Below are 23617 nucleotides of genomic sequence, written 5' to 3'. Positions count from 1 at the left end.
ATAGAAGTTTCTCTGCTTCGCTTTGAAGTTCTTTGCCCCGCAGATGGCGGCGTTGGAGTCGACACCGGAAGGGACTCCGCGGAACTCTGGCGTTTTCCATCTCTAGGGGGAAGGCGACGACATTCTAGCGCGCGCTGGCAGCTGTGGCGCAGCGCCTGTGACGCAAGCGATGACGCGTCCCCTCACCCTGAAGGTGGGCCGTGGTGATGGCGGCCTCCTTGAGGAGCAACGTGACTGCGGGCGGCTGAAGAAGGGAAGCAGCGTGGCCGTCGGGGGTGAGTGAGGAGCCCGGTGGGCAGGCTGCGGGGGCTTCCCCTCCCTCCGGCGGCTACTTTCCGCCCCAAAATGGCCCGTCCTGTAATGTTGGCGCCGCCACAGAAAAAAGTCGCCGCTCGTAGAGTCTGCATGAAAAGCCCTGCTGGATCAGACCGAGGACTCCTCCGAGTCCCGCATGCTGCTCTCCGCTGTGGCCACCGGGGGGTGGGGTGGGGGTTAAGAGAGAGCGTGTGTGTTGTGTGTTTAAGGTCAGTTTTTTCTCATGCCGGATCTCTTTCCCTTTCTCCTCACGCATATTTTAAAGCTGGGTGATACCAGTGTAGGAGCACTGTCATAATATTCCAAGTGAAGCCAAGCAGGTTTCTACAAAGGCATTGTAGCACTTGTAGTTCTATTGTCAAGCCCTTTGCTAAAATACCCCAAACGGAATTGGCTGTTTCAGAAACACCACGCTGCGAGTGGGTGTGCAGACATGCTGAATGTGTCAGCCACGAACCTGATAACTATCTCTGCCAGTTCAAACCCTGTGGTGGGATGGTAACCTGTGTTTCTTATTTTTACCTGAGTGTTTCTAGCCTGGAAAAGTTGTGCAAGCTCCTACAGATACTTGATGTTATTTATTTAATTAATTTATTGCCTGCTTCTCCCCAAAGGGTCGAGGTGGGTTACAATGTATGGATAATACCCCAATAAAAAGCCCTTAAAACAGACATAAAAAGCAAATACATTACATGGGGATAAAGATGCTGCGGCAAAAAAACCTAATAATGCCAGACCTAGCAATCCTCCCAGTAATATATCCAGAAGGGGGAGGGTGCAGATGGGCCCACAATCTTCCTTGCCATCTGGCCTCAACCGAAGACCTGGTGGAAGAGCTCTGTACTGGCTTTAATAGGATAGCCTGACAATGCAGAATGTGCACTAATGCAAATACATTGGTATTCTAGGTGAACTATTGATCTTAAGTTGAACTATGTGCTGTTCTTCATTTTGCTTTAGCTGAATGTTGCAGCTGAATGATTACAATGTATACTACTAGCTACTTTCCTTATTGTTGTTATTTATTAAGTATATATATAGGCTGCCTTTCTCACTTGGACTTGAGGGAGATTAGAAAGTATAGAAACCAGTTCAGCTTGATAGCAAAATCACCAATAAACAATTGGGATCACAGAACTTTAAAAACAGCGTAAATGAAAATCGGTCTAAGGAATGGCATATTATTATGAAGAAAAGAGGTTTTGGAGGTAGAGAACATTGAAACAAAAAGGGATATGATGTGTACAATAAACCATGAAGTAGATCGCATTATTCTGTTTCTTATAGAAGTTATTTCCTGAATTGTTTGATTATAATTATAAGTTACATGAAATTTTAAAATGCAATCTAAAGCCTAATATAATTAAAATTCAGAATAATATATCTCTATTCTAATTCCTTTGTAAAAAGGCCCTCCTCAGCATTTCTGTTTTGTCCATTCTGTCAAATGAAAGAAGCAAGGGAACCTTCCTGATCATCTCACAGGATGTGCACAAATAGTGGCACTTCCAGGAGGCATAGCTCAGATAAGCAAAGAGGTCACAGTGGGGCAAAATAAGGGAAGATACATTGGTATCCAGCTGTAACAAATAATGTGTGAATCTATTGAGAGATAATAGTACATATTTATTATCGTAGTAGATTTAATTTATGTATTCTTACAATTTCAGCAAAGTTCTTGTTTTTGTTTTTACAAGACGCTGATATACATGAAAAAAAATATTTTTCTACTCGTGGAAACATCATCTAAAACGAATAATGGCCAACTATAAACCTGTCATAGTACAGACTTATCCAAAACTTGGTGAAAAAATAACAGAGGATACTTTATATTGGAAGAATTACAAGGTAAGAATGTGTAATTGTTTGATTAAAAATTGGGTTATATCCTCATTGATTTGAAGACATGAGGTGTTTTGACTTAATTTTTGATTTTGCAAATTGTTAAACACTGAACACAGATTAGCATTTGACTAGTACATTTTTGAGAGATTACGGTATTTGAGTTGTTTTTAATTTAAAGTCGGCATGCATTTTATTTTAAGTTGTATTGTAGCAGATGTGCATCTTTTTACAGTACTAATAGTATAATTCTAAGAAGAATTATGTCTTTCTATGTCCAAGTCTGTTTTTAAAAAAACAGTTTTTTATAAAAATGAATGAGCTTTTGTAAACTAAAGCATTATAAAAGATCTTTGTGCTTCTGTCACTTTGTTATAAATATTTTGCTAGTGAAAAAAAATTCAAACTTGAACTGTGTTAAATTTGTGCTCCCTTTTTTCTAGGCTCCCATTCAGATAAAGGAGTTTGGTGCAGTGAATAAAATTGACTTTTCACCAATCCATCCATACAATTATGCTGTTACAGCGTCTTCAAGGGTAAAGATTTGACGAAGGAATAAACTGCAAATTTCTGATGTGGTTACAGAAAACAAAGGCGGTCCTTTGGAAAGACACAAATGGGACAGAATGTTTACTGCATCTTTAAAAAAAGAGTTTTTTGGGAATTAGGTTTTATAGAATGATCTATGTCAGTGGGCTTGTCTCTGCCAGAACCCAGGACAACCATGCAGTTCAACTTGGACTGGATTTCTATGGCTTGTATTAAGTCCTGTAGGCCAAAGTGAAATGCGGTGCAAGTATCGAGAGTACCGAGGAAGGACAAAGCCATGTTCTAACCCAAATCCTCAGTAGTGTGATTCAGCACAGGCCTTTCTTTGCACCCACAGAAGTGAATGGTTGCCTGTCCTAATTAGGACACAGGAAGAGGAGAGGAGAAGCAAAATACTACTCTTAGGGACATCCTTTTCTTCCCTCTCCCCTTACCCACCGGGCACAAGTGGCTCACATTTCTTGAGAGTAGTTTGAGGTGGGGGGTGCAGTGCATCTTTTCCCAATGCCCATTGGGATTGCACTCCTGCATGCTTTCTCTTCTACCCTTCCCCTCTTGAGAAATATTTTGCAGGGCAGTGATGGACTTTTCCACGTCTTGCAGGATACTCCAAGCTTTATTGATCTGACAGGTGAAATGTATTTTGTTTTAGATTCACATCTATGGCCGATACTCACAGGAGCCAATCAAAACATTCTCTCGGTTTAAAGATGTCGCATACTGTGCTACGTACAGAGATGACGGGAGGCTCTTGGTAGCTGGCAGTGAAGAGGGCAACATTCGACTCTTTGACATTGGTGGGCGAGCAGCACTGAGACAGTTTGAGGGCCATACCAAGTAAGAGATCCCAGTTTAGTTATATGCAATGTATCTTCAAGTCTTGATGTATTTCTATATGTTTTTTTCTTAAACAAAAGGCTTGTCAATTGTAGCTACTGTATTAATTTAAGGAATAAATGTGATATTATCCTTTTAAATTTCAAGTGTAAACTACTGTTTACTCGGCTGTTAGAGCCATTCTGCAGAGATTAATTTTCCACCCAGGAGCATGAGTTTTCAGTTGTGCTAACAGGCTATATTACTGTCTCAATACTATAGATGAGAAAATAGAGGGGTTCCTAGGAAATTTCACCTAACTCTTTCATACATTGATAACGATACCTAGCTGTAGACAGATGTTTTCTAGACAGATTTCAGGATGCCAAGGCCCGGATTTGGCCTGAAAGCCCTTGTGCGCCATCTTCCCTCCCCCCAGGCATTTTTTATATTTGGCATAGTATTTTCAGGGGGCTAATACTTGGATATTATTTATTTTTAGAGCTGTACGTGTTGCTGGCTTTCTATCTGATAAATACCGGATAGTATCTGGAGCAGATGATTATACCTCTAAGGTGTGGGATGTTTCTTCTGCCTCAGAAATCATCACCTACAGAGAGCACACAGACTATGTGAGATGTGGCTGCACTAGTCAACTGAATGCAGATCTCTTTGTGACAGGTTTGTTGGTTTGGTTTATACTTACCTGTGTCAAATGAAACTCATTCACTACATTTCCTGTGTCAGTTGCTGCTTATTCAGAAAATGGTCCTCATTCTTCTTATTATTAAATTAAATTTCTAGACCACCCTTCTGAGACTGGCACAGGGCGATGTACATACAATTGGTCTTGATTGCTTTTTATTTTATTCGACTCTTTACCTGAATATTTTTTAGTATGTGATTTTTGCATGTCCGATTGTTCTGATAGCTGATTCCTTCTTCTAGTTTGTATTTTTCATTTACTTCACCGATTTTGCTTATTAAAAAAATTAATAAGTGCAGTTCTTATGTTCCATCACAATATATTCAGCTGAACCTAGAGCAGCATTCTATTATTTTACATCTATGAAAGATTTCAAAATTTTTCTTTTGTTGGGATGGCTTTTAGGCTCGTATGACCATACTGTGAAAGTATTTGATACCCGGACAGAAAAAAGCGTCATGACAATAGAACATGGGCACCCAGTGGAAAGTGTTAACCTCTTTCCTTCTGGAGGTCTTCTTGTGACTGCAGGTATGTTATCAAATAGCCAGGTTTCCTTTTGCTTTTTCCTGTTGCACTGCAGCTTGCTTTTGTTTCTGTCTTCCAAGAATTCTTATCTGATTGGTAATACAGGCAACACTGACAAAAACACACTGTTATAAATTATGTGTTACTCATGCCAGAAGGGTCTGCTTCTGAGACTTGTTTGCACAGTTCATGACCCACCAAGAAAAGTCGCATTTTACTAGTTGTATGTGACAGTTCATTAAGAGTCTGATACAACATTTTTTTTTTTGCCTGTGTATATTCTACCAGGAAGCACGTTTATAGATGGGGCATACAAATGTCTGTTCTCAAACCCTGATGATCAGCCCATGTGCTTAAGTAACCCATGCTATTTATGTAAATGGGTTTTGGACGTACCTCAATAAAAGTTTGTGACTATTCTTAATTTAACTTGTCTCATTTCCAGTTTGCTTCTTTGTGGATGTTCATATAAAAAGTCTCTGTTCTCTCTTGCAGGCGGTCGGTATGTTAAAATATGGGATGTCCTTAAAGGAGGGCAGTTACTTGTCTCCTTGAGAAATCACCATAAAACTGTAACTTGTTTGTGCCTGATGAGCTCTGGTCAGAGGCTGCTGTCTGGCTCGCTGGATAGGTTTGTACTTCTCACCATTTATCTTCTTGGATTTACATGGGGGGCAGGGGGGGCTTTGTTTATCCTGTGGTTGCCAGTGCAGAATGCAGCCTTCTGTGCCCAATTTAGTGTCTCATGAATATCAGAACTTGCTCTCTCCCACTCCATTATTTTTCAAAAAGAGAGAAAGAGAAAAAAAGGCTTGATGAATGGTGCCTGATTAAATATCTAAGGTAGAAATAGAGGTCAAAGGATGGCACTTTGTTCCCCTTACACACAATTGGAGGAAAGAGAATCAGGTGTGCAAATGAATGCTTTGTATGCATAATTTATGATAGGTTTCTTAGCATAGAATTTGGTTTGTGGCAGGGTGTGAACTTTCATGAATCACTGCTAATTTCTTCAGATACAATGCTGTAGCTGAAGAAGTGAGCAGTGACTCACAAAAGCTCCTCTGCTGCCCCAAACTTTTTTAGTCTTGAAAGTACTCCTGGACTCTTGCTTTTTTCTGCTGCTACAGACAGACCAACATGGCTGCCCATCTTGATCTCCATAGAATTTGGGTCAACTTCGGTGAACTGTGTGTGTATCTTGAAAAAAGCCTGCCTGCCATCCTGCCTGGCTGTGGCTATTTTTAATAAGTAGGCACAACAATCAAATAAAAGTGAAGCTTTCTGCAGCATCCCAGTCAACCTTATTTGATATATTGGCAAATAAATCAAGGGCCCATTTGTCCTCTCAGTTGAAGGTGCTCCTTGTGCTTTCTAGGAACACCACGAATCAGTAGGGGAACAGAGATGCCCGGAAACTCTTTTCAGGTTCTGTACATGTTCTTGAATCTTGTTGCTCACATCTTCTTGAATCTCCTTTATTGTTTTGATATAATTTGGGGAAAGCGGCTGCAATGCCAAAGAAGAGTTTGAAGTTGCATGATGCTGGTTTGCCTGTGAGAACCTTTTATCTACACCCTTGTTGATTAGCAGATACCTTATTATGCATTTCAGCTCTTGTCTGGTCTTCATCATGTCTTTCCTCACTCCTCAGACCAGAGCAAGATGTTAGCCGTATGGTGCAGTGAAATTTCTGTTAAATTCTTCAGGCATACCATTTAACTACTTGCTAAGCTATTTTTTTCTATCCCTGCAGGCATGTGAAGGTGTACAGTACAACCTCCTACAAAGTGGTTCACAGCTTTTTGTACGAAGCCTCCATTCTCAGTCTTGCATTAGCAGTACGTATGATGGCCTTCTGGCCACTGATAAGTATCTCAAAACTGTTGTATGTATAAATTTCATATGAAGAAGAAATGTATGAATATGGAAACGGTGCCTGTACAATGCCAATCCTGTTCATGTGAATGGAACTGTGCACAGAAGCTCTTCTTGCTGGATAGGGCTTGGTTTGCTGTGGCTTGGTACAGGCCAGTTAGGGCTGCATTGACATATGGCATTGAAAATCTCGTGTAGCCAGACCACCAAGTAATGTGTCATGTGGGTCAGGTTATTTGAAATAGTTTGGTGTTCGCAAAATACGCGTGTGAGGAGCAAGTGCAGTTTTCAAAAAGGAGTTCTATCAGATTATGTTCTACCATGTGTCTTCACCGTGACATAATAACAGCATATGTAGGGTGGTTCCCGGAAGATCTCCTATCCATACTCAAGTTTCTCCATATGTTTTCACACTAGGGATGGGCACAAATTAAAAAAAAATTGGTTTGGCTTTTTGGCAAACCTTAAACAGAGTCATAATTTCCCCAAACCAGCCAGTTTGGATCTTTCATGGCAGGGTGGGATTATCTGAGAAGGGTTAAAAGGCTAGCAGCCATTTAACCTGTCCACTTCTATTCCCCCTGCCTCAAAGTGGGTGGGTGGGGAGAAATAGATGTGTTTAATATCTAACAGCCATTTAAACCTAACAGTTGACAGACAAACAGACCCCATTGTTATGTTTAAATGGCTGGCTTTTGGTAATTTGGTGCCAGTGGTCAGGCTTGGCATATGTTAGTTTCATAAAGAGACATGTCCAAATGATCCCTGAACTGCAATTCTGGCTTCAACAAACCTGCTTCTTTTTCCATTTAGCCAAATGATGAAACCCTGGTTGTTGGCATGACAAATGGAATACTGAATATCAAACATCGAAAACATGAAGAAAAGCAGCCTTCTGGTAGGAGGAGGAGGCCCACATATCGAACATTTGTGAAAGGAAGAAACTATATGCCAAAGCAGGTACAGGACACAGGATGCAAATACCAGATTTTGCAATTTACAATCATAGGATATAGAGTCCAACAAGATAGCAAGATTTAGGGGGGGAACATCACACCTACAAATACATTAGAAAGCATTTTGATTGCTTAAAAATGCACCCCCAATTACTCTAGCAGCAATTTAATTAAAAATCATTTTAATACAGGTGCTTATAAAATCAGAGCTGTTTGCAGAGCTGACTCTGCAAAGTCATTTATTTCCTTCTTTCTCACGCTGTGATTATACTTCTCTTTACCAGAAGGAGTCTCAAAGCAGCTTACAATTGCCTTCCCCTTCCTCTTCCCAAAACAGGCACCTTGTGAGGTGGGAGGGGCTGAGAGAAATGTGAGTGGCCCAAGGTCACTCAACAGGCTCCATGTAGAAGAAGAGCGGGGAATTAAATCTGGTTCTCCAGATCAGAGTTTGCCACTCTCACCCACTGTACTCTGCAGGCTCCCAGTTTCAACTGTTAGTAATACAAGCAGAAAAATGTGGGAAACTAGGGTTCATAGCTTGGTTTAGCCAGGAAGCTCAATTGATGACTGTGTCTCAGTCATCTCTTTCAGCCAAATCTACCTAATGAGACTGTTGTGAGGATAAAACGGGAAGAACTACTGATGTTTCTCTGAGTGCCTTGGAAGAAAGATAGAAAAATATAAGACAAGGGCTAAATTATAAGTTAAGGTGAATTTGTTTTCTTTCTGTATCTTCTGTCCTGAACTGTCATCTTTTGTCTTTTAGGAAGATTTCCTTGTCACAAAGCCTGTAAGAAATCACTTGAAAAAATATGACAAGCTTTTGAGGAGTTTCCAGGTTTCCAAAGCCCTGGATGCTGTCCTTCAGGTAAGGTGACATTACTTGGGTGGACTTTTAGCAAGCTGTAGCATTCTAAGATAAACTGACACATTTCTGGTTCGTGAAGGTCTGTGCAGTGTTCCCCTGGTAATGCAATCCTGAGGGCTGGTCTGTTTCTTAAAGGGAACACACAGAGGTCATCGACAATCAATATGTAATGGTAAAAATATTAATAGTGACATAAATATAGGTTAAAAAGCAGAAAAAATACATCAAAAGTAAAATGAAATAATTTATTCACTCAATTAGTCCAGAAACTCCTAGGTCTAGAAGCCAACCATCCACCTAGCCACTTGAAAAGTTTCCTTATTCTTATCTGACAACCTTTTAGAGAAGTGGTGCATTCTCTGTCTCTGGGACAGCCTCTAATTATTGGAGTAATGAGAACTTCACAGATCTGTTCATAGATCTTGCCATCAAAAATTACTGGTTCTAAGGTTTTGAAGTTCCAATCAAAACGGAAGCATGTCTTTTTATATCTGCCTTCAAAAGTATCAGTAGGAAGTGATGATGTCTCATTAAAGTGAAGGCTCTCCTTATAATTAGGATTATCTTTAAACCGCCCGCGGCACCACGGGTGCCGCAGACTAAATAAAGCAGTAAGGGCTCGTGGGGAGGAGTTAGGGTGGGCTCTGTCCGGGATAAAAACTTGGAGGAGCGAATCAGGAGCCGCAAAGCGAGTGCCATTACAGGGCCAAGTGTCCTCCGAGTGCCACTACAGGGCCAAGTGTCCAATTGGGAGGGCTTGTGCCTCAGCGCAGTATGGGTTATTGTGCTGTCAACTTCTTTGTTGGTTGAGTGTTCATATTGCATGCACTTTATTTGCTGTCACGTTGCAGCTGGCTTACAGTGACCCCTTGGGGTTTTCAAGGCGAGAGGCATTGGACTTCCTTGGTGGTCCCCCATCCAAGTACTGAGGGGATTAGCTGACTTTGGGCCATCTAAGGCAGGATGTTTATTTGCTGCTCCTTTGTAGCAGAGGCTTCCAGAACTTTGGGAGCTAGAGATTGAGTGCAGCAAGGTACTCCATGAGTCACTTTGAAATGCAGACTTTTATATTCTGCCTGGGTTACTTTTCCCATCTGGGCCAGCAGGAGGTTCAGTGTAAAAGTGTATGATCAGCTGGAAAGGTATGCAATTGAATGCTTTGTACTTCCAGGGCCCTGCACGATCGAACCCACCTGAAGTGACAGTTGCTGTCATGCAGGAACTGAATCGCAGAGGCACATTGAAAAACGCACTTGCGGGAAGAGATGAGAAGCAGCTCAGCGTCCTCCTTAGTTTCTTGATAAGGTAATGCCAAGGAGAAGTTCCCTGGGCCAAAACGTTGTGCTGCACATTGAGTGAAGTTCTGCAGTGAATTTTATTTTCACAATATGTGGTTTTGAAAAGAGGCTTGGAAACTGCTGACAACTTCTTTCATGACCAAGGGTGACTCGAAAGAGAGGCCAGGATATGGAAAGCTGGCATTTGACAGCTCCAGCAATACAAATATTGATAGAAGCGTGTTTATATATCTAAATTAGAAGGTGCAGCCAAATGGTTGGTTAGCTCAGGCTGGCATGGGGAATTCAGCTCTTTTCTTCCCTTTCTATAAGAAGAGTTCTGCTGGATCAGACTGGTGGTCAATCACACAGTGACCAACTAGAGGGCCAACAGGGCCAAAAGGCTAATGTATTCCCCTGATGTTACCTCCTAGCACTGGATTCCAGAGGTTTAGTGCCATTGAATGTGGAGGTCCCCTTTAGTCATGGCCAGTAGTCACTGATGAATGTTTCCTGCAGGAATTTATCCCATTATCCTTGCTTGCTTGCTCATTCCCAGTGGTATGCATCTCCAATTCTGCCTCTCTGTTTTATACCAGCCCTCCTTTCCCCTTGTCTTCAACTCCACGGCTCCACAGTCATGGTCCTGCTGTTGGATCACCATTCGCTTCCTTCTTAGCACTTCTCCCACAGTTTCCCCTCCTGGTCTGAAGTGTGTGAGATTTGTTTCTTTGTTTAGTTTTTTAGTAGCCTGTGCTTTGTCCTCTTGTTTTTTCTGGGTTTTGATTTTTCCTTGTGGTGCAGCAAATGGTTGAAGCTTGACTTCCTGGCCTAGAACGTGAAAGTTAACAGGGCTTTTAAACTTAATTTGTAGGCATGTGACTGATGCAAGATTTGCTCCTGTGCTAATACATGTTGCAGAAATGATCATAGGTAAGTAGGAAGCTCCAACAGCACTGTTCATAAGATTAACTCATGCTCAGGTAGCCAAAAGCATACCTTCTAGTGTTAGCCACAAGGGAGTATGGATTTTAAAAACAAACCTTTATTTATTGAGTATATATTTAGATAATTTTTACATGAGCTTTCTAGAGTACATGCTTGAGATGTGCTTACCAAATAAAACCTAATGCAAAGATGGATAACTATTAAAAATGCAACATGGCATAAAATGCCATAGTTACTTGAGAGGAACAATACCTTGAATGTAAGACAACCCCCCCCCCAAAAAAAAAAGTGCTGAACATAACTGTATCTTGTAGGTAAATGGTAAGAGGTCCTCTTTTTCTTCTTCTTCTTCTTTTTTACTGGAATGGCATATCTGGAGAAAACCCAGTCTTGCACTGTAGCAAATACAGCAATAAGCAGTTCAGAAAAGAGCCTCAAAACAATTCTTATGTTAAAAAATAAAAAGCCAGACTAGAAGAGTCTGAACTTTTAAGGGTCATTTTTAATTAAAAGCCTGGCTAAAAAGATGGGTTTTCGTCTGGCACCTAATAGAGAATAGGGTATGCACTAGAAGTGACTGAAGGTCAAGGGTGTTCCCAGAGGCAAGGCATTGCTGAAAATCCCATCCCTCTCATTGTCACCTGCCTCACTCTTGCAGGCAGGGGAACAGAAAGCAGGGCTTGTGATGAGGCTCTTAACCTGGTAGGCTGGACAGTACAACCGGAGGTGGTCTTTCAGGTATCCTGGTCCCAAGTCACCTAAGGTCCAGCACTTTGAATAGGGCCCAGAAACAGGTGGGCAGCTGGGGTCCTCTTCCTTTGACTCACTGTATATCAAGACTTCCCTACTTTCTGAAGTCTTTCCTACAAGCTATAAAACTTTTGAGATTTGCATTTTAAGAAGATGTATGGAGAAGGAAGCCTGAAATTCAGGGGAACTGAATCAATCACAAGCCATGCTGAGTGCTGGCATGAGGAAGGGGACATAGCACTGCATCAAGCAGAGCTGGAGGGGCCACAGCAAGTGCAGGTGATTGGAAGGGATGTGTTGAGGGTGAAAGTAGGACTTCTTTTGTGGGTCTCTCCTGTTGCTTAAGAAGAATTCATTTGCGCCTTCAAATTTTCTAAAAAAGGAAAGAGTTGGTTGCCTGCCTGCAAGTCATTTGACACAGTTGCCTGTGAGAATTCTGTTCTACTTGCAATTATTTTGTTCACAGTCTTAGTGGTGCAGCTGAATTCCTTGTGCTTAGAAGAACTGTGACAGTCTGGTAACTTGTGCTTTCTCCCTCCTCCTCCTCCTTTGCCAGATATCTATCTGCCTGTGGTTGGACAGTCTGCTGTTGTTGATAAGCAGTTTCTAAAACTTCAGAATATTGTAGAAAAGGAGATTGATTACCAGGAGGAACTTCTCGAAGTCTTGGGGATGATGGATGCACTCTTTGCTACTACAGCAAGAAAGAAGCCTGTTGCCCTGGAGGAGAACAAGCTGGATGGTCTATAGACTAAATCCTCGAACAATGATGACATTGGGAAGTTTCACAAGTGAATGTATTGCATTTGACTCTCATTATCACCAGTGACACTCTTCAAAAGCCTGCTGTAAGCCAGGAAAGAAGTTGAAAGCTGCACGCCACTGGTGATTGTGAAGAGAGAAAGAAAAGACCCCCGTGGAAATATTTTTCAAGTTTCTTGTTCAAAAACTATTTAAAATATTTCATGCCAGTGTTGTATAAAGTTTATTTATATGAACACGTAAAAATACCATTATGAACCCCTAAAGATCAAACTTGTAGCTTCATTTTATTTTGTTAGATTTCTGTTAAATTCCCAGTTTTTGAACTAAGAACCAACGAGGCACACATGTTACAAAAATAGGCAATGCTTTCTATTTTAATTCTCTTGCACAGAATTATATATGTTGAGTCAGAGTTGATTTGATGTGGGCAATCAAAGATTTGTGTGAATATTGTTCTGGAAGATATGACCGTGTGTGTTCTTCGCCAGAATGCTTCCAATGTGGATTGTCGTTCCTTCACGAGTCAAATTCCATAGTTAATTGTAAATAAGAGCAGCTTAATGTGGAATATATTTCCATTTGAAAATAATTTTAAATCCCAAGGATAAAGATCTAACATCAACACCAACTTGGGCTACATTCTTTCTTATCCTAGCCAGCTTGCAACACTTGTTTTAAACACATCAGGGTGAAAAAAATGTCTTTTTCCATATCATGATCTGTGCCAGCCAAGCCCTGTGATTATTCAGGAGTCTCTAAACAAAGTGCTGAGTTTTATATAATGTTGCCATTATTGTCTGGTGGCTGATCAAAGTTTTGTTCTGTATTGCTGGGTAGGTAGATCATATTCTGGATGATTGCTCCACTTCTAGGATTTCTCAAAGCCTGAAGAATGTTTCAGGGGTTTCTCAGTGAAAGACTGCCTTAAGTGTGACCCTCTACAGTAGAAGGCAGGGTTTCCCATACCTGTGATAACTGGCTGCAAGAGGAAATTGTTGGTAGCTCTGTGTATGTCGTCAGGACCTAAGTGTCAAACTACATTGTCTCCCTGACCGGAGGTATTCCAGCCTCGTCTGTCATTTATGGCCCTTTGAAGAGCGTAATTTCTCTGTCAACTTGAACTAAGGGTTTTTTTGCAGTGTTACTTCTAGGGTTGCTATGGGACATAACTCCCTGCAAAGAAAGACACAACTGAGAGGAAGTTTACTCTCCCTACCCATGTCCCTCTTCTGCAGTAACAGAATACCCACAGGTTAAGTATGAAACCTAGCCCTCTGATACCTGTGAACTTGATCCAGTCAGCGCTTAGCATAATAGTGTTGTAGCTTCTAAAAAAGCTGCAGACAATATTGTAGCTTCTGGAAAAGTCCTGTGGATTTCATTGTCTGAATGTTCTAGTCTTGTCACCGTATCGAGAGGAAACTACAAAGAGATCATGGGAATAGGTGGAGAGAATGCAGGAGACTGGCTTAATTTTCTCCCCCCCTCTCCCGTAGCACAGCGACACAGAGATGATCATGAAACGCAGCCAAGTTGTTTCTGTAGACTATATAAGGGACAGGGGAGCCCTCTAGGGTCACTGGGAAAGTCTGTCTCAAGGGCACTGTCACCATGCTGGCTGTGCTTTCATCAGGACTAGCCATTCCAGTGTGACGACTTTAGGACTCTCACAAGATCCACGGCCTTTGAAAGTGCAGCTGGGAGTTTACTCGCATGATTTGTTGGAATCATGTTTATTTGGCATTGGCCTGTCATGTGTGACTGCAAGCGTTCAGCGGCCTAATCAGCTGGTGAATCAGCTCTCCTTGCTTCATGGCCAGAGGCCAGTTTGGAATGGGCGGGCCTGCGAGTGGAGGGCACGCTTACTCTCGGGCAGGTTTGTTTCCAGCAAGGGTGAAGGAGAAGCGCTCGCCTTGCCTTTGAGCATCAGGTAGGAGCTTTCGTGGGAGCAAGCCTCCTTGCGTAGACGTGGGTCGATCTTCCTAGGACTACTCCGCTTATTGGAAGGCAGAGGCACTCAGGTGCCCTTCAAGATTTCATAAGAGGGTCTGGCAATAGGCTGTGTTTAATGACTGTCCAATGGTGGTAACTTCATTTTTTATGCTTCTCTTTTTATGCTCCTTTTTGAAAAAAGCATGACAACTTGCAGTTTTAAAACTGAAGCCCAAGGGCACCTTAGGGACTAAAAAAAATAGTTCCAGCATAATCTTTCCTCAGCCAGAGCTCACTTTTCCAGATGCTTGTAGGAAGAAAACATTTTGGAGATCTTTATTCCAGAACAACTAGAAATATAGAGTAGGAAGAAGTTGTGTATGTGTATGCATATGCAAGTCTAAATAAGTGTCATGACTTGCAGAGTTGTATAAGATGAAGGTATTGAAAAGTACATGGCAGGGCAGTATTTAATAGAAAGTTTCTTGAACATCTTGTTTAAATTATGTACTTTTATACCAGCTGACATTGATAGCTCAATCTTATGCACATTTGTTTTTGAGTAATCCTCTGTGTTCAGAAGGCTTTCTCCCAGAACAGGAAGCATAGGATTCTGTGTCCACATATTGGATCAGGCAGTCCACATGATAACCATGTTTCAACCTTCAAATATTTCTTTGCATCCTGATTGCGCTTGAGCAAGTTCCCTACCTTGTTCAAAATTAGTTGTAACCTGGGCTTTTTAGGGGCTTGGAGGGAACGCCTGTCTTGTTCAGTCCAAGAAATGTAGGCTTGTCAAAGGCAATGTTTTTCCAATGGGCTGCTGAAGATGTCTTGGCCCTGGCAGTGCAAGAGCCAGCTGTGCCAAGTTCCCTGAGCCATCCTGAAAGTGACCCCATAACTAACACAAACTAACTTTGTGTTCAAATGGACGGATGATCCAATATTCAGTTGTGGATGCGATTTGTGTGAAGGATTTTCTCTTACAGCCTTTTAAAATCCAAATCACCCAGGCATCAATCAAAAGTCTAGTTAAAGAGGAGCAATAGTTAATGAATGCTAAACCAAACTGTGGGGGGAGGGAGAAGAGCTGACAGGAAGAAAGCCAAGGCAGGAGCCCCTGGGCCTTGCTTGGTTGTAATCTCCCCATCTAGACCTCTTTGCATAGAGAGGCCTCCAAGTGCCCTGGGAAAGGGGATGAAGGAGTCAGGCCGGTGCCAAGGCTGGGCCCCAGTCAAGCTGCCTTCAGGGGCCATGGCTGAGGTTGCCTTCCCTGGGCCTTGAGAGCTGTGGGGCTGGAGCCCATCACTCTGCAGGTTAGACCTGGCCTCCTTTGTTGGTGGGGCATCAACCCACCAATCCCGCCCACTCAAAGGCAGCTGCTCACCTCTCAAAACAGAGGGCAAGGAATGGAAATTCCACTGAATCCCCAGGGAATCCGGTGTATATTTTCCAGCAACTAATCCTATTGTCCCCCTGTTTGGGAAACAGTGATAATAACTATCATCTTGAGTTTGTATATTTATGGTGCAGAGCACTTGGTGTTGCCTCTGTCCAGCCATTCACCGTCCCTGATCGAGGAAGCGGCAGCCATCCTCAGACAGGGTTGCTCTATACCTGCCTGTTTGCGGGTCTGTATGGAGAGAGCCCACCCGGCCAGGATATTTCCACACTACAGGGAAGGCCGGTCGTCCTTGCGGGGCGCGGCGCATCTCCCGTCGAGTCCAGCGGCGGGGTGAGAAGGGACGCCCCTCGCCCTCCCTCCCTCCCTCCCTCGCGCGGCCCGCGGTGCTTGCAGGTTCCTCGCGGCTCTCGAAGCGCCCCTGGCAAGGGTGGGAATAGCCAGCGCCGCTCATCCGCCCGGACCCCGGCGCGAGAGGAAGGCGGTGCGAAGGCCACGCGGGGACCGGGGCTTGGGCAGGAGCGGGCCACTAGAGGTCGCTGCTCGCCCTCCGGTCCGCCAGCCAGCCAGCCATCCAGCCAGCGAGGGCTCCCCTGGCGAGGCACGGCGCGAGATTCACACGGCGGGACTCCGGCGGAGCCTGCCCGGCCACTCCCTCGCCCGTGAGGCGGTCCCGGCGGCGCACAGTGGCAACCAGTCTGACTAGGCAGCGCTCGGCTCCTCCCCGCCGGAGCCGCGCAAGCAGCGAAGGTGCCGGGGCCGGGCGGCAGAACTCTCGCCTCCGGGTCTAGGGGCACGTCGGAACCCGCCTCGCCTCGGAACCCGCGACAGGTAATGGGCAGTTTCTCGCCTCACCCCTCTTGCTGCCTTGCGCGATTTGGTAGGGGGCGCTTCTGGGTGAGGGATCCTGGGACGGCTCCACTTGGTCCTCGCCGCTGCCGAAAAGGTGTGCCCAGCAGGTGGCCGGCTCCGGGGCCCTGCGCGGGCTGCTGTGCCTAGAAGAGCGGGGCAGGAGTTCCACCGGGAGAGCTTCTGGGCCGAGCCCCTCTGTGCCTGGCGCAAGGCTCATCTGCCAAGGAGCCGCCTTTCCTTATCAAGGACAGGGACCCTTCCTGAAAAGGCGGCGGCAACCCGCGGAAGGGGCCTCTGCACGGGGCGGCAGGGTCGGGAAAGCGCCCGAGTTCAACCAAAGCGTGTCCGGCGGACTACATGATTGCAGCTAGGAGTCTGTGTATCTTAGAAAAGAATAACCTGCTTTTTTAAAACAAAAAACCTTGATTGATGGAAAGATTTCATGGCATGTGAAGGCTTGTAGAATCTAATCTGATATATCTTCTATAGAAATCATTTAGTGCCTTTGGATTTGGAGGGTCCAGAAGAGGCAGAAGAGATGCTTAGACTGGGGTGTTTGCAGTGGGGGCATTTGCACCCACCGCTGTGTCTGCACACACCTTTCCCTCCTTGCCTGAAGCGTTTAATGTGACTCAGAGACGGCTGCAGCTGTTTTCCAGGACTGGAGCAGCCCCAACGGCCTTCCGTTGTGTGTATGTGTGTGTGTATGTGTACGCACAAGTGCATCTAATGTCAGGTCGCAGCCCTCTTACGGCAACCCCTGGTAGGGTTGCCTGGCTGGAGTTACTCAGGGGTGGCTGGCCATCACCTGCCTCTGCCTAGCAACTCTGGACTTCCTTGGAGACATCGTAGCCAAGTGCTCTCTGGGACTGACCCTGCTTAAGTCTCAGAGCAAGGATGAGATTGGGCTAGCCTGGACCATCCAGGCCAGGGCATTCTTCTGGTGCTGTAGTTTAATTCTACTGACCCAGGACTTGTCTGTGTTGGTACCTGTAGGGAATTTGTTAATCTTAATTTCATGGTGACATTCATACCTTTCCCACCTGCGCCAGACACACCTGGGAAAGGTTGGTGTCTGAATGACTGTGCATAAAAGTGCAGAGGGGCTGAATGGAGCGCCACTAGTTAAGGGCAGACAGGCCTTTGCAATAGGTCAGCAAGAACTTGCAGTCCCAAAGGTTTCCTGGGGGCTCTGCAGTTGATGAAGATCTGTCTTCCTTGGTCCCCTGGGGACATTTACTGACAGGTATTCCTACTCAGGGTGGAGTTACCATCTGGCAGTTTAGGCTAAGTGCTTGGTAGACCAAGTTGTTTGGCATTGTCATTCAGCAGGAGGATGATCTCTGGTGTTTCTGGTTACTTCCCTACCCTGCCAAGGAGCAATATCTGTCAAATTGCTAGAGCCCTGGCTTCAGGTTTGAGCTTGCATCCTTTGAGGTGAGACAGACAATCCAATTAATATTTGAGCACTCCTGTAAGTTCTCAGAGGACATTGTTCACTAAGGCTCTGTGTGACTGCTAGCTGGAATCCTGTGCATATCTGCTTGTTGTATTCAGTGGATCTTACTCCCTGGTAAGTGTGCAGAGGTTTGCAGACAGAATTACTCTTTGCTGTATTCCCGTCGGAAAACGTGCTTTTATTAGAACAGTGGATGGCTTTCTGGGGGGGAACTGTCTTGTGAAAGTGAAACTCTGAAAGTTATCCTTTTCATGTGTGAGAATTTTCCTCTAAATTTAATTTGAAAGAAGTTGAGGCTTGGGGTCCCATAGACTGGGAGATACTGCTATAAACTCTGGCTTGGCAGGTGTTCACAGGAGGCCCTTTCTTGGAATCCATCATATGCTTGGCCATGGATACCTGAGCGGAGTCCTCTTAGGCGTGATTTAAACACAGTGCTGGCAAGATAAGGAGCTTTCCTTTTGCACTGGCCCAGTTAAACTATACTGCAACCTGCCCAAAGTTACATCTGCTAAGTCTGCCTGCCAGAGATCTGTAACTCCTGCAGATACTGTAGCTACTTTGCTTGGGTTGCAGCATAGTTTTTTAAAAAAGACCCTGAGCCTGTGCAAAGTTGCATGGGAATCTCTTTTGCCTCTCAGGCTTCACATTTAAATCAGGCCTGAATTAAACTACTTTTGTGTATTTTCAAGAAGAACTGTACAGGTGTGTGGTGTGCTATTTGTAATAAAGAAAGTTTGTGTGTGCGTGTCGTACCCAGTATGCAAGTGCAGTGACTTCTCATAAGAACACAAAACGAATAACAGGATAAAGATGTGGACTTTTAATGAGTCAGCTGCATTAAAACGATTGCAAAAGGCCTCTAGATTTACAGGTCCCTTAATTGAACGCTATGCAAATTCTCTTGGCATGTAATTCTTTGAGCTTTGCCAGTTGGAGGGGAGGATTATGTTACAGTGTGTTAAACTGTAAATGAGAATTATTGCCACTGTACACAGGGGGGGAGAGCAACAATCTTGATTCCCACCGTTCAAGGCAAAACTTAAATGAATAAGCTGCCAAGTTAGAGCTCATAAAGGGGGGGGGGGCGTGTTGGAAGAGTCCAAGTGGAGAGCTTTTTTTCTGGCTTGTGCTCAGGCTTGTCTGCTGGTTGCCTGAAAACTGGACGCTGTATACTGATTTATTGGTAATGCTGAGGGATATTCAAGATGTACAGATAATCACCCGCAAGGAGCCTGTGATCCAGGGGACAGAAATGGGAATGGCTTAAGATGCTTTGTTGCTGCAAGATGAATGGGAGAAGTTGGACTTGAAAAGGAATGAAGAGAAATGTGTGCATAGAGAGGCTTGGCAGGTTGGCGCAGAGGAACTCTTCAAGAAGGAATTGTGGAGAAACAGAGGTGGGAGCAGAGACACAAAGCTTTGGTCTTATTGGAGGGGTGGGAAGGGAGGAAAAAGCAGTTTCCAGGGGAAAAGGATCATATACTACAGGTTTGGAGGAAATGGTGTCAGCTAACCATAAAAAGGATCTGGGGGTCATGTGGGCAGAACTCTGGAAATGTCACCTTCGGCAGCGGCTGTGCTGAGACAGGCTCTAGGCCTGGGAACGCCTAGGAGGGGGAGTGGGAATAAAACAGACGGTGGCTGATAGCCAACAGCCGACTTTGAAACCTTCCTCCAGAGGAACAGTCGCTTCCATCAGCCAAAGAGCCACTTCCGTTGGAGGAAGGCTCATTAAGCTGGAGGAAGAGCAGTACGATGGCAACGCTTTGTACAAATATGCAGTGCAGCGCAGTGCTGACTACATTCTTTTCGTTCTCAAAAAGTGTATCATAGTACTGGGAAAAACAGAGAACGGCTTACCCTAGAGCAGGGGTAGTCAACCTGTGGTCCTTCAGATGTTCATGGACTACAATTCCCATGAGCCCTTGCCTGTGTTTGCTGGAAGACCATAGGTTGACTACCCCTGCCCTAGAGAACTAGGTGGGTGGGCTACTGTCCTTACGAGGAAAATATGGAATTGCTGGGGGGGGGCACCATGTAAAAGGAAAGGGCAGCACAGTAGGGTTGTCAACCTCCAGGAGGAGCCAGGAGATCTCCCAGAATTACAACTGCTCTCCAGACTACAGACATTAGTCCCCCTGGAGAAAATGGCAGCTTTGGAGGCGGGACTGTATGACATTGTACCCTCTTGAGGTCCCTTCTGTTCCTAAACCCACCCTCCCCAGGCTCCACCCCTCAAATTTCCAGGGATTTCCAATCCAGGGCTGGCAAGCCTAGGAGGGCGAGCTGTAATAAGAAATGTATAGAACTAAGAACATATAGACTGGATGGCTAGATAGAGAACAACACCAAAGCTCATGTTTGCTAATGATGTGCCTTTTCCAGAGCAATAAACCTAGTAATGTGGCATTGTAATGGCGTGTCTAGTAGGTCTTATGAATTCATTATTTCAAACATACATGCGCCTTGATGTGATTACAGTTCCAGTGATTTCTAAATGACTTTTTAGATATATTTTAAGAGGTCTTCGGCCAACCTCAACAGTTTGGGGGTTCAGTTGCTTTTAATGATGTAGCCATCAGGAAGATGAATTTTGAGAGGTTGTTTGTTTTTCTTTGAGAATTTAGTAGCTTTAGAGGAAAAGTTACTATATTTGGAACTCAATATGTCTTCTGTTTTGCCCCTGCTAATGTGGCCATGGGAGAATGCTCTAGGATCCCTTCCGCTTTACATATTGCTAATATAACTGTCAATTTTCGTTTGAAGGATCCTTGTTATTGATGTGAACTAATGATGTCCTACACTTGGTTGCAATGTTTATGCTGATTTACTAGGGGGGGACAGGATCTTCATATCAGTAACTCTACAAACTTGATTGTCATGTCCAGAATCAACAGTCCTCTGTTTCTAATATTCATGAGTGTTTTGTGAATATTTTGAGTAACAAAATGGCAAAAGGCATGTTTTTTTTAAAAGTTAGAACTGCGTGTTAAAAGGACATGAGGCTGCAAGTGAAAATGTTAGCTCTCTTTTGAGTTCCCATCTTCTACTCCATAGTGCAACTCCTCCAGTGTCTTGATGCTCTTTCTTCATGTATTTTCCTTTCCCTGGCATTAACAGTTAGCCATGTGGAGGCAGAGAAAAACCAGTATAAAGATGTTAAAATCTGGGCAACTTATGGAAAGAAAAATTCAACATGAGGCTGCAAGCAATGCAGAAGGCTAATGTGGGATCCTTGCACCTTGAAGCCCAGCCAATATATACCTGTTCAAATCCTTCTCTAACTTTTGAGACGTCTTCATGTATTGTCCTGAATCTTAACATTGTTTTCTGCTGGGAGAAGGTTTTTCTGCCTGTGGAACAGATATTTATTGATTCCCTATTTCTTTGCCCTGCCCTCTGTGCTGCTCCTGGAGATTTATGGATGCTCAGAGGTGCAGTTGGGAGGGAAACGCCATCTCCCCCTCCCCCCACAAGCCTTCAGATGTGAAGCCCTATTTCGGCAGTACTTTGGCATGCACTGGTGGCAAATATTTCAAGCTCCAACATTCTGGGAATCTCTGAAACACATAACTCATGAACATCGGTTTTGGCCATTTTTGTGTCACCACTATGAGCATTAAAAAAAAAAAACCCACCATACTATTGAGGAAAAAGAGCACTTCCAGTTGAAGAAGGAGCTCTGAGGCAAAGGTTCAGGAAAGCAGTGAGACTGATCCTACTCCCATGCCGGTGAAGGATGGACTGAAGGAGGAGCCTTCTCCCAGCCTCTATCATGTGCTAGTCTGGGCAGGAAATGCCAGCGTGCACCATAGCTGCAGGGGAGTGCTCTGAGGACCTTAGGAAGTGCTAGAAAGCTTTGGAAGCTTCATAGCTGTGGCTGTCCTCTGCTTGCGCAGTCCCACGTGGGACTTACACAGAAGCCACGAAGACGGTAGTTTACTTCCACAATCACTTCTCTGTGAGAACCAAATAGGGTCCCTGTCATTGGCTCCATATGTTCAGTTACAAGGCCTAGAAATTTGCTTTCAAAACACACACGAGTACTGAATTCTGTTCCTGGCATGGCATTGACACCGATTACTACTTTACCTGAGACCTTGGAGAGCTGCTGCCAATCTGACTAGACAATACTGACCTCAATGGACCAATAGGCAGTTGCATGTGATCATGTACCCCCCGCTACGCCCTCTTTAAAACCCAGAAACAAGACTGAATGAAGAAGCATTTGTTGTAACTTGTGAATGAAACCGCTCTTGTATCTGTTATGGTTCTTTCCATTTGCTGCATTTGATTTATCAAGTGTTTTCCCCATGTGTTTTAATCCTGGCAACCACTTAATGCCTTGTGGAGCATTCTATAACCACAACGGTGTGTGTTAAGTGCTGTCAAATCATGGCTGACTTATGGCAACCCGGTGAATTAATGACCTCCAAATGACCTGGAGTTAACAGGTCTTGCAAACTGAAGGCTGTGTTGCTTCCATGACTGAGTCAATCCATCTCCTATCGGGTCTTCCTCCTTATCTTCTATAACAATAAAGGACCAGCTATAATTCCTATGCAAAATGTGCCTGTTAAAGGTGTAAATCCCTTTATTTAAAAAAGGCTCCTGTTTGACTTAGGTCAAACAGCGTCGTTATAATTACAAAAAAAAAAGTTTAAACATGGTAACAACAAAATAAAAATACTTCTAAATTTTGGCTATATCTATATTTACCTCCCACCACAATCAGAAAATCTAATGTTAACCATGTCCTGACTGCCCGAAGGTCCCTTCTGTTTCTCCAACAGAAGCCAGCTTCAGATAATATCCCCCCCAATTGTTTCTTCCTTTTTATGCATAGAAACACATTCTCCCCTCCCTTCTTAGGAGATGTGAAATAAACATGTTAGGGCTGAACCTGCGTTGAGCAGGGGGTTGGACTAGATGGCCAGTATGGCCCCTTCCAACTCTATGATTCTATGTATTTACTTTCTGAAAGGACATTAATAGACCATGGTAGGTGGTAACAGGTTTGTATCCTGTGCTGGGCTTCTTGACACCTCTGAGCCCGTGTGGTGTAATGTTTAAGAGTGGCAGAGTAAATCTCTAGAACTAGAGGCTTGATTCCCTACTTCTCTTCCATATGAGGGCTGCTGGATGACCTTGGGCCAGTCACAGATCTGTCAGCTCTCTCTCATCCCCGCCTACCACCCCAGGTGCCTGTTGTGGGGAGAAGAAGTGAAGGGAATTGTAAGTTGCTTTGTGACTCCTTAGAGTAGAGAAAATCAGGGAATCAAAACCAACTCTTTTTCTTCTTCTGGGTCTCAGTATTGAGCATCTCCACTCCTCCTCCAGCGCTGCATAAGAAGCTATTTTTGAAACCAAAGGGCTATCAAAATCAGACAATGATGCAGAACTGCAGGGAGAGGCCTGCTGGTCAAAGTAAAAAAGTAAAAAACAAATCCCATTGGCCTGTCTAAACTCTTCATTATTCTGAAGTAACTCTTTGAATTTTGGTCTAGGTTTAAATGTGCTTAATCCTTAAGCAATCATTTTACATTATGGGACCAATGAACCAGAAAAAATGCCTAGGCAGAACTTGGCTGTGATAGCACCCAAACATTTTAGTAAGCTGCTCCTTAGCCTGCTCCCGGTTGGTTGTGATGTTTGGATGCACATAGTTCAGCCAACCAGCACTTGTTGGCTGGCGTGATGTCCAAATTCACAACCATGAAACCACATTTTTATGGGTAGCACTGGTCCCTGAGTGGCCACAGGTATGACGA

At 44.1% G+C, this 23617-nt stretch overlaps 2 protein-coding genes across 4 annotated transcripts in view; both read left to right on the top strand.

The window, feature by feature from the left end:
- Positions 1 to 89: 89 nt before the first annotated feature.
- Positions 90 to 12468, top strand: UTP15 (UTP15 small subunit processome component). 2 transcript variants are annotated; one of them, XM_077347422.1, is made up of 13 exons: positions 90 to 275; positions 2013 to 2163; positions 2601 to 2693; positions 3359 to 3543; positions 4025 to 4203; positions 4634 to 4759; positions 5252 to 5387; positions 6513 to 6597; positions 7448 to 7594; positions 8357 to 8458; positions 9630 to 9763; positions 10610 to 10668; positions 11990 to 12468. In XM_077347422.1, exons 2-13 carry the CDS (start codon positions 2074 to 2076, stop codon positions 12181 to 12183), a joined length of 1530 nt encoding a protein of 509 aa, XP_077203537.1. In that variant the 5' UTR covers positions 90 to 275; positions 2013 to 2073; the 3' UTR covers positions 12184 to 12468. The 2 variants fall into 2 exon arrangements, with proteins under 2 accessions (XP_077203537.1, XP_077203538.1); XM_077347423.1 differs by having other exon boundaries at positions 1986 to 2163.
- A 3678-nt stretch (positions 12469 to 16146) lies between these two features.
- Positions 16147 to 23617, top strand: part of ARHGEF28 (Rho guanine nucleotide exchange factor 28) — a 160777-nt gene continuing 153306 nt past the window's right edge. Inside the window, exon 1 of one of the 2 annotated variants that reach the window (XM_077347418.1) lies at positions 16147 to 16363. The gene's annotated coding sequence lies outside the window, so the exon portion shown is untranslated. The remainder of the gene's footprint in view (positions 16364 to 23617) is intronic. The other variant, XM_077347417.1, reaches the window with a different exon arrangement.

The sequence above is a fragment of the Paroedura picta genome, chromosome 7, assembly GCF_049243985.1.
Source record: "Paroedura picta isolate Pp20150507F chromosome 7, Ppicta_v3.0, whole genome shotgun sequence".
NCBI classification, from domain to species: domain Eukaryota; kingdom Metazoa; phylum Chordata; class Lepidosauria; order Squamata; family Gekkonidae; genus Paroedura; species Paroedura picta.
Note: the sequence above shows the minus strand (reverse complement) of the source record. Positions and strands in the feature narration are given on the sequence as shown.